At 53.9% G+C, this 16,781-nt stretch overlaps 1 protein-coding gene across 2 annotated transcripts; it reads right to left on the reverse strand.

Annotated features, from left to right (window-relative positions):
• Positions 1–259: 259 nt before the first annotated feature.
• HCFC1R1 (host cell factor C1 regulator 1) lies at positions 260–13,036 on the reverse strand. 2 transcript variants are annotated; one of them, XM_069956921.1, is made up of 5 exons: positions 12,748–13,036; positions 10,178–10,240; positions 4,951–5,088; positions 1,365–1,437; positions 260–1,168 (listed from the first exon to the last, which is right to left on the reverse strand). In XM_069956921.1, exons 1-5 carry the CDS (start codon positions 12,783–12,785, stop codon positions 1,076–1,078), a joined length of 405 nt encoding a protein of 134 aa, XP_069813022.1. In that variant the 5' UTR covers positions 12,786–13,036; the 3' UTR covers positions 260–1,075. The 2 variants fall into 2 exon arrangements, with proteins under 2 accessions (XP_069813022.1, XP_069813021.1); XM_069956920.1 differs by having other exon boundaries at positions 1,270–1,437; positions 12,748–13,017.
• Positions 13,037–16,781: the final 3,745 nt, after the last annotated feature.

The following is a 16,781-nucleotide window of genomic DNA, read 5'->3' on the forward strand; positions in this document are numbered from 1 at the left end:
CGGTATATACCGTATACACGGAGCACAGGGCTGTACCGTCATGGCTGGGCGGTATATACCGTATACACAGAGCACACCGCTGTACCGTCATGGCTCGGTATATACCGTATACACAGAGCACACCGCTGTACCGTCATGGCTCGGTATATACCGTATACACAGAGCACACCGCTGTACCGTCATGGCTGGGCGGTATATACCGTATACACATATCGGTGCTGCTCATCCTGATTTCCGCTATGGACACAGTCACACCCGACACAATAAATACATTTTATTCACAGTACAAATAACACATGTCAGACCCCGGGGGGCACACACTTTTGTATACAGACACACGAAGAAGGCGGAGCCTATGGGGTCACCCAGCAGTCCAGTCACCCCAGGATACGGTGAACGCTCCGTGATCGGACGCACTATGACTGGAATCATGGACGAGAATCACAGCAGATGCCCCACAAACCCCCAAGGTGGGAGGGATGGACCTTCAGCTCCTGTGACCCCGCAGTGGGTGGAGCCATCCCCTCACAGCTTCTGGTGACCCCGCAGTGGGTAGAACCATCCCCTCACAGCTTCTGGTGACCCCGCAGTGGGTGGAGCCATCCCCTCACAGCTTCTGGTGACCCCGCAGTGGGTGGAACCATCCCCTCACAGCTCCTGTGACCCCGCAGTGGGTGGAGCCATCCCCTCACAGCTTCTGGTGACACCGCAGTGGGTGGAACCATCCCCTCACAGCTCCTGTGACCCCGCAGTGGGTGGAGCCATCCCCTCACAGCTTCTGGTGACACCGCAGTGGGTGGAACCATCCCCTCACAGCTTCTGGTGACCCCGCAGTGGGTGGAACCATCCCCTCACAGCTCCTGTGACCCCTGCAGTGGGCAAAGCCATTCCTCACAGCTTCTGGTGACCCTGCAGTGGGCGGAGCAGAGGGTAATGTGCACGTCCCATGGGCATAACAGAACACACGACAATGAGACAACACGGGATATGCACGGAGACAGAACACTGTGGCAAGAGCGTCCCACGGCGGACTCACAGCTCCATCCCCTCCTCCACCTCACGCCTGCTCGCTCCACTACCTTCCTCCACCCCGGCCAGAGAGCACAAAAGATGGTGGATGGGACCCGAGGGGGGCGACCAGGGGACCAGCTCCAGACATGGCAGAGACCTGCGGAAAGCAGAGAGACAGCCACTATGTGAGAGAGACAGCCGCTAAAACTGTACAGAGAGGTAATATTACAGGAGCCATGGAGGGTAATAGTCTCTTACAGTGAGAGGACGCTCTCGGGGACAGCACTCTCATGGACAATACTCTCCAACTCCTTTAGCGTCTCCTCCTCCCGGAGCGGACAGACACTTATTACCTGACAGCCGCTCATACAGAACTCTCCAGGATCCACAACCACATTCTCATCTTCTGAGCTGCTATCAGTGGGCCTGCGGGGGAGGAGCATAGAGAGCGCCGACATCACATGGGGGAAGAGGAGCAGAGAGAGAGCGCCGACATCACATGGGGGAAGAGGAGCAGAGAGAGAGCGCCGACATCACATGGGGGAAGAGGAGCATAGAGAGCGCCGACATCACATGGGGGAAGAGGAGCATAGAGAGCGCCGACATCACATGGGGGAAGAGGAGCATAGAGAGCGCCGACATCACATGGGGGAAGAGGAGCATAGAGAGCGCCGACATCACATGGGGGAAGAGGAGCATAGAGAGCGCCGACATCACATGGGGGAAGAGGAGCATAGAGAGCGCCGACATCACATGGGGGAAGAGGAGCATAGAGAGCGCCGACATCACATGGGGGAAGAGGAGCATAGAGAGCGCCGACATCACATGGGGGAGGGAGCAGAGAGAGAGCGCCGACATCACATGGGAAGAGGAGCAGAGAGAGAGCGCCGACATCACATGGGGGAAGAGGAGCAGAGAGAGAGCGCCGACATCCGAGGGGGGAGGGAGCAGAGAGAGAGCGCCGACATCACATGGGGGAAGAGGAGCATAGAGAGCGCCGACATCACATGGGGGAAGAGGAGCATAGAGAGCGCCGACATCACATGGGGGAAGAGGAGCATAGAGAGCGCCGACATCACATGGGGGAAGAGGAGCATAGAGAGCGCCGACATCACATGGGGGAAGAGGAGCATAGAGAGCGCCGACATCACATGGGGGAAGAGGAGCATAGAGAGCGCCGACATCACATGGGGGAAGAGGAGCATAGAGAGCGCCGACATCACATGGGGGAAGAGGAGCATAGAGAGCGCCGACATCACATGGGGGAAGAGGAGCATAGAGAGCGCCGACATCACATGGGGGAGGGAGCAGAGAGAGAGCGCCGACATCACATGGGAAGAGGAGCAGAGAGAGAGCGCCGACATCACATGGGGGAAGAGGAGCAGAGAGAGAGCGCCGACATCCGAGGGGGGAGGGAGCAGAGAGAGAGAGCGCCGACATCACATGGGGGAAGAGGAGCAGAGAGAGAGCGCCGACATCACATGGGGGAGGGAGCAGAGAGAGAGCGCCGACATCACAGGGGGGAGGGAGCAGAGAGAGAGCGCCGACATCACAGGGGGGAGGGAGCAGAGAGAGAGCGCCGACATCACAGGGGGGAGGGAGCAGGAGACTACACGACACATGGGAGAGGAGGAGGAGGAGACTACACAACACATGGGAGAGGAGGAGGAGGAGACTACACGACACATGGGAGAGGAGGAGGAGACTACACGACACATGGGAGAGGAGGAGGAGACTACACGACACATGGGAGAGGAGGAGGAGACTACATCATACAGACATGGGAGAGGAGGAGGAGGAGACTACATCATACAGACATGGGAGAGGAGGAGGAGGAGACTACATCATACAGACATGGGAGAGGAGAAGGAGGAGACTACATCATACAGACATGGGAGAGGAGAAGGAGGAGACTACATCATACAGGGATGGGAGAGGAGAAGGAGGAGACTACATCATACAGGGATGGGAGAGGAGAAGGAGGAGACTACATCATACAGGGATGGGAGAGGAGAAGGAGGAGACTACATCATACAGGGATGGGAGAGGAGAAGGAGGAGACTACATCATACAGGGATGGGAGAGGAGAAGGAGGAGACTACATCATACAGGGATGGGAGAGGAGAAGGAGGAGACTACATCATACAGGGATGGGAGAGGAGAAGGAGGAGACTACATCATACAGGGATGGGAGAGGAGAAGGAGGAGACTACATCATACAGGGATGGGAGAGGAGAAGGAGGAGACTACATCATACAGGGATGGGAGAGGAGAAGGAGGAGACTACATCATACAGGGATGGGAGAGGAGAAGGAGGAGACTACATCATACAGGGATGGGAGAGGAGAAGGAGGAGACTACATCATACAGGGATGGGAGAAGAGAAGGAGGAGACTACATCATACAGGGATGGGAGAGGAGAAGGAGGAGACTACATCATACAGGGATGGGAGAGGAGAAGGAGGAGACTACATCATACAGGGATGGGAGAGGAGAAGGAGGAGACTACATCATACAGGGATGGGAGAGGAGAAGGAGGAGACTACATCATACAGGGATGGGAGAGGAGAAGGAGGAGACTACATCATACAGGGATGGGAGAGGAGAAGGAGGAGACTACATCATACAGGGATGGGAGAGGAGAAGGAGGAGACTACATCATACAGGGATGGGAGAGGAGAAGGAGGAGACTACATCATACAGGGATGGGAGAGGAGAAGGAGGAGACTACATCATACAGGGATGGGAGAGGAGAAGGAGGAGACTACATCATACAGGGATGGGAGAGGAGAAGGAGGAGACTACATCATACAGGGATGGGAGAGGAGAAGGAGGAGACTACATCATACAGGGATTGGAGAGGAGAAGGAGGAGACTACATCATACAGGGATGGGAGAGGAGAAGGAGGAGACTACATCATACAGGGATGGGAGAGGAGAAGGAGGAGACTACATCATACAGGGATGGGAGAGGAGAAGGAGGAGACTACATCATACAGGGATGGGAGAGGAGAAGGAGAAGACTACATCACACAGGGGAGAGAAGGAGACTACATCACACAGGGGAGAGGAGGAGGAGGAGGAGACTACATCACACAGGGGAGAGGAGGAGACTACATCACACAGGGATGGGAGAGGAGAAGACTACATCACACAGGGGAGAGGAGGAGAAGACTACATCACACGGGAGAGGAGGAGAAGACTACATCACACGGGAGAGGAGGAGAAGACTACATCACACGGGAGAGGAGGAGAAGACTACATCACACGGGAGAGGAGGAGGAGGAGGAGACTACATCACACAGGGGAGAGGAGGAGGAGGAGACTACATCATACAGGGGTGAGGAGGAGAAGGAGACTACATTACACAGGGGAGAGGAGGAGACTACATCATACAGGGATGAGAGAGGAGAGGGAGGAGACATCACACCGGGATGGGAAAGGAGGAGACTACATCATACAGGGATGAGAGAGGAGAGGGAGGAGACATCACACCGGGATGGGAGAGGAGGAGACTACATCACACAGGGATGGGAAAGGAGAGGGAGGAGACATCACACCGGGATGGGAGAGGAGGAGACTACATCACACAGGGGAGAGGAGGAGGAGACTACATCATACAGGGATGGGAGAGGATAAGGAGGAGACTAGATCACACGGAAGAGGAGGAGGAGACTACATCACACAGGGGAGAGGAGGAGACTACATCACACCGCGATGGGAGAGGATAAGGAGGAGACTAGATCACACGGAGGAGGAGACTACATCACACAGGGGAGAGGAATAGACTTCATCACACAGCGATGGGAGAGGAGGAGACGGCATCACACAAGGCAGAGGAGGAGACGACAGTGAAGTATACAGAGGAGGAGGATTATGATAGCAGCAGTGAGGTACCACAGGTTACACGTGGCAGGACCCCTGATGCCCCCTCCTCACCCTGTGTCCGGGGATTGGTGCAGTGGAGACATCTTGGGGAGGCCGTTCCCTCCATAGCTGTGATCATTCTCCAAACTAAGTAGCTGAAGACGAGCTGAAACAGTGTCCTCCGACATATACAGCTTCATGGCGGGACCCCTAAAAAGTGGTGACAGGAGGATACATATAACAGGCCACGTCTGCGAAGGATACAGTATACACATAACACACAGGCCACATCTAAGGATACAGTATATACATATAACAGGCCACGTCTGCGAAGGATACAGTATACACAACACACAGGCCACATCTAAGGATACAGTATATACATATAACAGGCCACGTCTGAGAAGGATACAGTATACACATAACAGGCCACATCTGAGGATACAGTATATACATATAACAGGCCACGTCTGAGAAGGATACAGTATACACATAACAGGCCACATCTGAGGATACAGTATATACATATAACAGGCCACGTCTGAGGAGGATACAGTATACACATAACACACAGCCCACATCTAAGGATACAGTATATACATATAACAGGCCACGTCTGAGAAGGATACAGTATACACATAACAGGCCACATCTGAGGATACAGTATATACATATAACCCAGGCCACGTCTGAGGAGGATACAGTATATACATATAACAGGCCACATCTAAGGATACAGTATATACATATAACAGGCCACATCTAAGGATACAGTATATACATATAACACACAGGCCACGTCTGAGGAGGATACAGTATATACATATAACCCAGGCCAAGTCTGAGGAGGATACAGCATATACATATAACATATAACACACAGGCTACATCTAAGGATACAGTATATACATATAACAGGCCACGTCTGAGAAGGATACAGTATACACATATAACAGGCCACATCTGAGGATACAGTATATACATATAACAGGCCACATCTGAGGATACAGTATATACATATAACACACAGGCCACGTCTGAGGATACAGCATATACATATAACACAGGCCACGTCTGATGAGGATACAGTATATACATATAACAGGATACGTCTGAGGATACAGTATATACATATAACACACAGGCCACGTCTGAGGAGGATACAGCATATACATATAACACAGGCCACGTCTGATGAGGATACAGTATATACATATAACAGGATACGTCTGATGAGGATACAGTATATACATATAACACACATAGAAACATAGAAGATTGTCGGCAGAAAAAGACCACTGGGTCCATCTAGTCGGCCCTTTTAGTATTTTCTTCCTTATTATCTTAGGATAGATATATGTCTGTCCCAGGCGTGTTTATATTCTGTTATTGTAGATTTACCAACCACCTCTGCTGGAAGTTTGTTCCAGGTATCTACCACTCTTTCAGTAAAATAATATTTTCTCACATTGCTTCTGATCTTACCCCCAGTAACCTCTCACTGTGTCCTCTTGTTCTTGAGCTCAGTTTTTTACTAAAAACACTCCCATCCTGAACCTTATTTAGTCCCTTAACATACTTAAAGGGAACCTGTCACCCCCCGTGCCGGGGTGACAGGCTCCCGACCCCCCGTTAGAGACGCCTATACTTACCTCATCCCGCCGGGTCCCGCTTCTGGATTCGGTCAGGTCCCGGAGATCTCAGCCGCTGCAGCCCGGCGCGCGCGCTGACAGATGAGTCCAACGCTCATAGAGAATGACGGAGCGCTGGACTCTCCTGTCATTCTCTATGGGTGTTGGACTCATCTCTCAGCGCGCGCGCCGGGCTGCAGCGGCTGAGATCTCCGGGACCCGACCACCTCCAGAAGCGGGACCCGGCGGGATGAGGTAAGTATAGGGGTCTCTAACGGGGGGTCGGGAGCCTGTCACCCCGGTACGGGGGGTGACAGGTTCCCTTTAAAGGTTTCCACCATGTCCCCCCTTTCCCGTCTTTCCTCCAGACTATACAGATACAAATCCTTAAGTCTTTCCTGATATGGTTTATGCCTCACACCCTCCACCATTTTTGTAGCCGTCTTTGGACCCGTTCTATTTTATCAATGTCCTTTTTTAGGTGAGGTCCCCAGAACTGGACACAGTATTCCAGATGTGGCCTCACCAGAGCTCTATACAGCGGGATCACAATCTCCCTCTTCCTACTGGTTATACCTCTAGCTATACACCCCTGCATACTATATATATAATATATATATATATATATATATATATATATATATATATATATATATATATATATACACACCCCTGCATACCATATATATATATATATATATATACACACCCCAGCATACCAATATATATATTATATATAAAATATATATATATATATATATATATATATATATATATATATATATATATATATATATATATATATATATATATATATATATACACACACACACACCCCAGCATACGATTTGCTTTCCCCACCGCCTGGTTGCACTGGTGACTCATTTTAAGGCTTTCAGAAATCATTACCCCTAAATCCTTCTCTTCTGAAGTCTTTTCCAACACAGAACTGCCGATGTGATACTCGGATAGAGGATTCCTCCTCCCCAAGTGCATTATTTTACATTTGGAAACGTTGAACTTCAATTTCCACTGTTTGGACCACGTATCTAGCAAAGCTAAATCATTTTCCATATTACTGACACCTCCAGGAATATCCACCCTATTGCACACTTTTGTGTCGTCAGCAAACAGACAAACTTTACCTACCAACCCTTCTCCTATGTCACTTACAAACATATTAAAAAGAATAGGACCCAGAACAGACCCTTGAGGCACACCACGTGTAACCAGTCTCTGCTCGGAATATTCACCATTAACAACAACCCTCTGATATCTCTCCTTCAGCCAACCACAAATCCACTGAACTATCCAGGGATTTAGTCCAATTTTCTCCAACTTCTCTCTCAGCTCTTTATGGAGAACTGTATCTGGGGCTTTGCTGAAGTCCAGATAGGCGATATCCACAGCACCACCTTCATCCAGTACTATTGTGGCATAATCAAAGAAATCAATGAGATTAGTCTGACATGATCGGCCCTCAGTAAAGCCATGCTGGTTTGGATCCATCAAATTGTTGATTCTTAGGTGATCCATTATCTTCTTTTTTAGAAGAGTTTCCATCATTTTCACTACTACAGATGTCAGGCTCACTGGCCTGTAGTTACTGGGCTCTTCTCTATTCCCCTTCTTGTGGATTGGTATAACATTGGCTGTTCTCCAATCATCGGGGACATCTCCTGTTAGCAGGGATTGGTTATACAGATCTGTCAGGGGGGCAGCAATCACAGATCTGAGTTCTTTAAGAACCCTGGGATGGGCGCCATCTGGACCCATCGCCTTATTCAGCTTTAAACAGGCCACATCTAAGGATACAGTATATACATATAACAGGCCACATCTAAGGATACAGTATATACATATAACAGGCCACATCTAAGGATACAGTATATACATATAACAGGCCACATTTAAGGATACAGTATATACATATAACACAGGCCACGTCTGAGGAGGATACAGTATATACATATAACCCAGGCCAAGTCTGAGGAGGATACAGCATATACATATAACACACAGGCTACATCTAAGGATACAGTATATACATATAACAGGCCACGTCTGAGAAGGATACAGTATACACATAACAGGCCACATCTGAGGATACAGTATATACATATAACACACAGGCCACGTCTGAGGAGGATACAGCATATACATATAACACACAGGCCACATCTAAGGATACAGTATATACATATAACCCAGGCCCCGTCTGAGAAGGATACAGTATACACATAACAGGATACGTCTGAGGATACAGTATATACATATAACACAGGCCACGTCTAATGAGGATACAGTATATACATATAACACAGGCCACGTCTGAGGATACAGTATATACATATAACACAGGCCACGTCTGAGGAGGATACAGTATACACATAACACAGGCCACGTCTGATGAGGATACAGTATATACACATAACAGGCCACGTCTGAGGATACAGTATACACATATAACAGGATACGTCTGAGGATACAGTATATACATATAACACAGGCCACGTCTGATGAGGATACAGTATATACATATAACACAGGCCACGTCTGATGAGGATACAGTATATACATATAACAGGATACGTCTGAGGATACAGGCCATGTCTGATGAGGATACAGTATACACATAACACAGGCCACATCTTAGGATACAGTACATACATATAACACAGGCCACGTCTGAGGATACAGTATACACATAACACAGGCCACATCTTAGGATACAGTACATACATATAACACAGGCCACGTATGAGGATACAGTATATACATAACACAGGCCACATCTTAGGATACAGTACATACATATAACACAGGCCACGTCTGAGGATACAGTATATACATAACACAGGCCACATCTTAGGATACAGTACATACATATAACACAGGCCACGTATGAGGAGGATACAGTATATACATATAACACAGGCCACGTCTTAGGATACAGTACATACATATAACACAGGCCACGTATGAGGATACAGTATATACATAACACAGGCCACATCTTAGGATACAGTACATACATATAACACAGGCCACGTCTGAGGGTACTGTATATACATATAACACAGGCCACGTCTGAGGAGGATACAGTATATACATATAACACAGGCCACGTCTGAGGATACAGTATATACATATAACACAAGCCACGTCTGAGGAGGATACAGTATACACATATAACAGGATACGTCTGAGGATACAGTATATACATATAACACAGGCCACGGCTAATGAGGATACAGTATATACATATAAAACAGGCCACGTCTGAGGAGGATACAGTATACACATATAACAGGATACGTCTGAGGATACAGTATATACATATAACAGGATACGTCTGAGGATACAGTATACACATATAACAGGATACGTCTGAGGATACAGTATACACATAAAACAGGCCACGTCTGAGGAGGATACAGTATACACATAACACAGGCCACATCTTAGGATACAGTACATACATATAACACAGGCCACGTCTGAGGGTACTGTATATACATATAACACAGGCCACGTCTGAGGAGGATACAGTATATACATATAACAGGCCACGTCTGATGAGGATACAGTATATACATATAACAGGCCACATCTAAGGATATAGTATATACATATAACACAGGCCACGTTGTCTGTCTCATACTTACTCATCTTCCTCCTGGAATCTTCTCTTTGTACATGAAAGGTCGGAACGTGCGGAGAGGGGGCACCTGTATGGGGAAAAGATGGCGGAGAACAGTCACAGCGGGGTACTGTAACCACCGCCCCCCAGGGTGAGGTAGGTCTGTCCTTGCTAAGGTGAGTAGTCTGCGGGGTTAATGGACTCACCATGTTCCATAGCTGGGGGAGGGGGGTGTACTCCCTATGGTCGGTAGTCGGGGGGGGGGGTGTACTTGCTATGGTCAGTAGTCCGGGGGGGGGGGGGGGGGGTTTGGGGGGATGCACTCGCTATGGTCGGTAGTCGGGGGGGTGGGGGATGTACTCGCTATGGTCGGTAGTTGGGGGCGGGGTTGTACTTGCTGTGGTCAGTAGTCGGGGAGAATGTACTCGCTATGGTTGGTAGTCGGGGGGGTGTACTCGCTGTGGTCTGTAGTCGGGGGGGTGGGGGGGTGTACTCGCTATGGTCGGTAGTTGGGGGCGGGGTTGTACTCGCTGTGGTCGGTAGTCGGGGAGGATGTACTCGCTATGGTTGGTAGTCGGGGGGGTGTACTCGCTGTGGTCTGTAGTCGGGGGGGGGGGGGGGTGTACTCGCTATGGTCGGTACTCGTGGGGGGGTGTACTCGCTATGGTCGGTAGTCGAGGGGGGGGGGGAAATGTACTCGCTATGGTCGGTACTCGGTAGGGGGGGGGGTGTACTCGCTATGGTCGGTAGTCGGGGGGGCATGTACTCGCTATGGTCTGTAGTCGGGGGGGAGGCATGTACTCGCTGTGGTCGGTAGTCGGGGGGGGGGGAGGCATGTACTCGCTATGGTCGGTACTCAGTGGGGGGGTGTACTCGCTATGGTCGGTAGTCGGGGGGGCATGTACTCGCTATGGTCGGTAGTCGGGGGGAGGCATGTACTCGCTGTGGTCGGTAGTCGGGGGGGGGGGGGGGGGAGGCATGTACTCGCTATGGTCGGTACTCGGTGCGGGGGTGTGCTCGCTGTGGTCGGTAGTCGGGGGGGGCATGTACTCGCTATCGCTATGGTCTGTAGTCGGGGGGGGCATGTACTCGCTATGGTCTGTAGTCGTGGGGGCATGTACTCGCTATGGTCTGTAGTCGGGGGGGGGAGGCATGTACTCGCTATGGTCGGTAGTCGGGGGGGCATGTACTTGCTGTGGTCGGTAGTCGGGGGGGGGGGGCATGTACTCGCTGTGGTTGGTAGTCGGGGGGGGGGGGGCATGTACTCGCTGTGGTCGGTAGTCGGGGGGAGGCATGTACTCGCTGTGGTCGGTAGTCGGGGGGGGAGGCAGGCATGTACACGCTATGGTCGGTACACGGTGGGGGGGTGTACTCGCTATGGTCGGTAGTCGGGGGGGGGCATGTACTCGCTGTGGTCGGTAGTCGGGGGGAGGCATGTACTCGCTGTGGTCGGTAGTCGGGGGAGGCAGGCATGTACACGCTATGGTCGGTACACGGTGGGGGGGTGTACTCGCTATGGTCGGTACTCGGTGGGGGGGTGTACTCGCTATGGTCGGTACTCGGTGGGGGGGTGTACTCGCTGTGGTCGGTAGTCGGGGGGGGGGAGGCATGTACTTGCTATGGTCGGTAGTCGGGGGGGTGTACTCGCTGTGGTCGGTAGTCGGGGGGGGGGGGGAGGCATGTAATTGCTATGGTCGGTAGTCGGGGGGGTGTACTCGCTGTGGTCGGTAGTCGGGGGAGGCAGGCATGTACACGCTATGGTCGGTACACGGTGGGGGGGTGTACTCGCTATGGTCGGTACTCGGTGGGGGGGTGTACTCGCTGTGGTCGGTAGTCGGGGGGGGGCATGTACTCGCTGTGGTCGGTAGTCGGGGGGGGGGGGGGGGAGGCATGTACTTGCTATGGTCGGTAGTCGGGGGGGGGTGTACTCGCTGTGGCCGGTAGTCGGGGGGGGGGGGGAGGCATGTACTTGCTATTGTCGGTAGTCGGGGGGGTGTACTCGCTATGGTCGGTAGTCGGGGGGGGGGGGTGTACTCGCTGTGGTCGGTAGTCGGGGGGGGGGGGGGGGGGGGGTTTGTACTCGCTGTGGTCGGTAGTCGGGGGGGGGGGGGGGTGTACTCGCTGTGGTCGGTAGTCGGGGGGGGGGGGGGGTTTACTCGCTGTGGTCGGTAGTCGGGGGGGGGGGGTTGTACTCGCTGTGGTCGGTAGTCGGGGGGGGGTACTCGCTGTGGTCGGTAGTCGGGGGGGGGGGGTGTACTCGCTATGGTCGGTAGTCGGGGGGGGGGGGGGTGTACTCGCTGTGGTCGGTAGTCGGGGGGGGGGGGTACTCGCTGTGGTCGGTAGTCGAGGGGGGGGGGGGGTGTACTCGCTGTGGTCGGTAGTCTGGGGCGGGGGGGGGGTACTAGCTGTGGTCGGTAGTCGGGGGCGGGGGGTACACTGAAGCTCCGCTCCTGGGACCTCCACTACCGGGAGAGTTGACGAGTAACATTACATTCGGCGGTTCTTCCAGGCACACCCAGGCACACCCAGGCACACCCAGGCACACCCAGGCACACCCAGGCACACCCAGGCACACCCAGGCACACCCAGCCTCACCTCGCATCTGGTCGCCTCCGCACCCCCGGCACCCTCATCCCGAGGCTTCTCTATAAGACTAGGCCGCAGTCACTAGGCGCATGCGTTAAAAAGTTGACCATCAGGCTGTGACGGGAATCCCGTGTGTTCCCGCTGTGGAGAGGACCGGGGACTTAGGGGCCGTCCCAGACACTCCAACACTGCAGAGAGTAAACCCCACCGAGAAAATGGCCGCCGATACCGCTAAGCGCGACACAAGGAACAGGAAGTGATCGGGCGGATGTCACGTGCACCACATAAACACAACGCCTCAGGCGCTGTCTCGTGCTCGGGTCATGTTTCCTCTGGCCACGCCCAATTATACTTAAGAGCCAATCAGCAGCGGAAACCTGAGGTCATGTGATGAGTGCCGCAGATTTCGGGAGAACCGCTGTCACCAGAAACAGGTGAGACCACTGAGAGGAGGAGAGGGGGAACAGGTGAGACCACTGGGAGGGGGAGAGGGGGGACAGGTGAGACCACTGGGAGGGGGAGAGGGGGAGAGGGGGAACAGGTGAGACCACAGGGAGGGGGAGAGGGGAAACAGGTGAGACCACAGGGAGGGGGAGAGGGGAAACAGGTGAGACCACAGGGAGGGGGAGAGGGGAAACAGGTGAGACCACAGGGAGGGGGAGAGGGGGGAACAGGTGAGACCACAGGGAGAGAGAGAGGGGGGACAGGTGAGACCACAGGGAGGGGGAGAGGGGGGACAGGTGAGACCACAGGGAGGGGGAGAGGGGGGACAGGTGAGACCACAGGGAGGGGGAGAGGGGAAACAGGTGAGACCACAGGGAGGGGGAGAGGGGGAACAGGTGAGACCACAGGGAGAGAGAGAGGGGGGACAGGTGAGACCACAGGGAGGGGGAGAGGGGGACAGGTGAGACCACAGGGAGGGGGAGAGGGGGGACAGGTGAGACCACAGGGAGGGGGAGAGGGGGAACAGGTGAGACCACAGGGAGGGGGAGAGGGGGGACAGGTGAGACCACTGGGAGGGGGAGAGGGGGGACAGGTGAGACCACAGGGAGGGGGAGAGGGGGAACAGGTGAGACCACAGGGAGGGGGAGAGGGGGGACAGGTGAGACACTGGGAGGGGGGAGAGGGGGGACAGGTGAGACCACAGGGAGGGGGAGAGGGGGGACAGGTGAGACCACAGGGAGGGGGAGAGGGGGGACAGGTGAGACCACAGGGAGGGGGAGAGGGGGGACAGGTGAGACCACAGGGAGGGGGAGAGGGGGAACAGGTGAGACCACTGAGAGGAGGAGAGGGGGAACAGGTGAGACCACAGGGAGGGGGAGAGGGGGAACAGGTGAGACCACAGGGAGAGAGAGAGGGGGAACAGGTGAGACCACAGGGAGGGGGGACAGGTGAGACCACAGGGAGGGGGAGAGGGGGAACAGGTGAGACCACAGGGAGGGGGGACAGGTGAGACCACAGGGAGGGAGAGAGGGGGAACAGGTGAGACCACAGGGAGGGGGGACAGGTGAGACCACAGGGAGGGGGGACAGGTGAGACCACAGGGAGGGGGAACAGGTGAGACCACAGGGAGGGGGGACAGGTGAGACCACAGGGAGGGGGGACAGGTGAGACCACAGGGAGGGGGAACAGGTGAGACCACAGGGAGGGGGAGAGGGGGAACAGGTGAGACCACAGGGAGGGGGAGAGGGGGAACAGGTGAGACCACAGGGAGGGGGAGAGGGGGGACAGGTGAGACCACAGGGAGGGGGAGAGGGGGAACAGGTGAGACCACAGGGAGAGGGAGAGGGGGAACAGGTGAGACCACAGGGAGAGGGGGGGAGGGGGGACAGGTGAGACCACAGGGAGGGGGAGAGGGGGAACAGGTGAGACCACAGGGAGGGGGAGAGGGGGGGACAGGTGAGACCACAGGGAGGGGGAGAGGGGGAACAGGTGAGACCACAGGGAGGGGGAGAGGGGGAACAGGTGAGACCACAGGGAGGGGGAGAGGGGGAACAGGTGAGACCACAGGGAGGGGGAGTGGGGGGACAGGTGAGACCACAGGGAGGGGGAGAGGGGGAACAGGTGAGACCACAGGTAGGGGGAGAGGGGGAACAGGTGAGACCACAGGGAGGGGGGACAGGTGAGACCACAGGGAGGGGGAGAGGGGGGACAGGTGAGACCACAGGGAGGGGGAGAGGGGGGACAGGTGAGACCAGTGAGAGGGGGAACAGGTGAGACCACAGGGAGGGGGAGAGGGGGAACAGGTGAGACCACAGGGAGGGGGAGAGGAGGGACAGGTGAGACCGCAGGGAGGGGGAGAGGGGGGACAGGTGAGACCACTGAGAGGGGGAACAGGTGAGACCACAGGGAGGGGGATAGGGGGGACAGGTGAGACCACAGGGAGAGGGAGAGGGAGGACAGGTGAGACCACTGAGAGGGGGAACAGGTGAGACCACAGGGAGGGGGAGAGGGGGGACAGGTGAGACCACAGGGAGGGGGAGAGGGGGAACAGGTGAGACCACAGGGAGGGGGAGAAGGAGAGGGGGGGGAACAGGTGAGACCACTGAAAAGGGGGAACAGGTGAGACCACAGGGAGGGGGAGAGGGGGGACAGGTGAGACCACAGGGAGGGGGAGAGGGGGGACAGGTGAGACCACTGAGAGGGGGAACAGGTGAGACCACAGGGAGGGGGAGAGGGGGGACAGGTGAGACCACAGGGAGGGGGAGAGGGGGGACAGGTGAGACCACAGGGAGGGGACTGCTGAGGACTGGGGGAAAGGTGAGACCACAGGGAGGGGGAGAGGGGGGACAGGTGAGACCACAGGGAGGAGGAGAGGGGGAACAGGTGAGACCACTGAGAGGAGGAGAGGGGGAACAGGTGAGACCACTGAGAGGAGGAGAGGGGGAACAGGTGAGACCACTGAGAGGAGGAGAGGGGGGACAGGTGAGACCACAGGGAGGGGGGAGGGGGGACAGGTGAGACCACAGGGAGGGGGAGAGGGGGGACAGGTGAGACCACAGGGAGGGGGAGAGGGGGGACAGGTGAGACCACAGGGAGGGGGAGAGGGGGGACAGGTGAGACCACAGGGAGGGGGAGATGGGGGACAGGTGAGACCACAGGGAGGGGGAGAGGGGGGAGCAGGTGAGACCACTGAGAGGGGGGAGCAGGTGAGACCACTGAGAGGGGGGAGCAGGTGAGACCACTGAGAGGGGGGAGCAGGTGAGACCACTGAGAGGGGGGAGCAGGTGAGACCATTGAAAGTGATGGGGGGGACAGGTGAGACCACTGAGAGTGATGGGGGGGACAGGTGAGACCACTGAGAGGAATGGGGGGGGGGGACAGTTGAGACCACTGAGAGGGGGAGGAGGGGTGTGTTAACTAATGTATATACTTGTGTTTGTATATATGTACCTGTATACAGTGTGTGTGTATACATGTATACCGATAGTTATGCACACATGTATCCCCTGTGCTACTCAGCATTTATATACTGTCATGGCCAAAAGTTTTGAGAATGATACAAATATTAATTTTTACAAAGTCTACTGCTTCAGTCTTTAACCCCTTAAGGTCAAAGCCTATTTTCGTTTTTGCTCTTTTGCTTATTCCATTTTATGTTTAAAAGTCCATAGCGCTTGCATTTTTTCACCTAGAGACGTATATGAGCGCTTATTTTTTGCGAAACCAATTGTACTTTGCAATGACAGGCATTATTTTTCCATAACATATGCTGCGAAACCGGAAAAAAATCATTTGCGCTGTCAAATTGAAAAAAAAACGAATTTGTTTTGATTTCGGGGAGTTTTGCATTTACGCCGTTCGCCCTATGGTAAAACTGACTTGTTATATATGTTCCTCAGGTCGTTACGATTACAGCGATATATAACATGTATAACTTATATTATCTGATGGCCGGTAAAAAATTCAAACCATTGTTAACAAATATACGTTCCTTACAACCGCTCCATTCCCAGGCTTATAGCGCTTTTATCCTTTGGTCTATGGGGCGGTGTCAGGTGTCAGTTTTTGCGCCATGACATGTTCTTTCTATCGGTACCTTG

Source organism: Dendropsophus ebraccatus, chromosome 2 (assembly GCF_027789765.1).
Source record: "Dendropsophus ebraccatus isolate aDenEbr1 chromosome 2, aDenEbr1.pat, whole genome shotgun sequence".
NCBI lineage: Eukaryota > Metazoa > Chordata > Amphibia > Anura > Hylidae > Dendropsophus > Dendropsophus ebraccatus.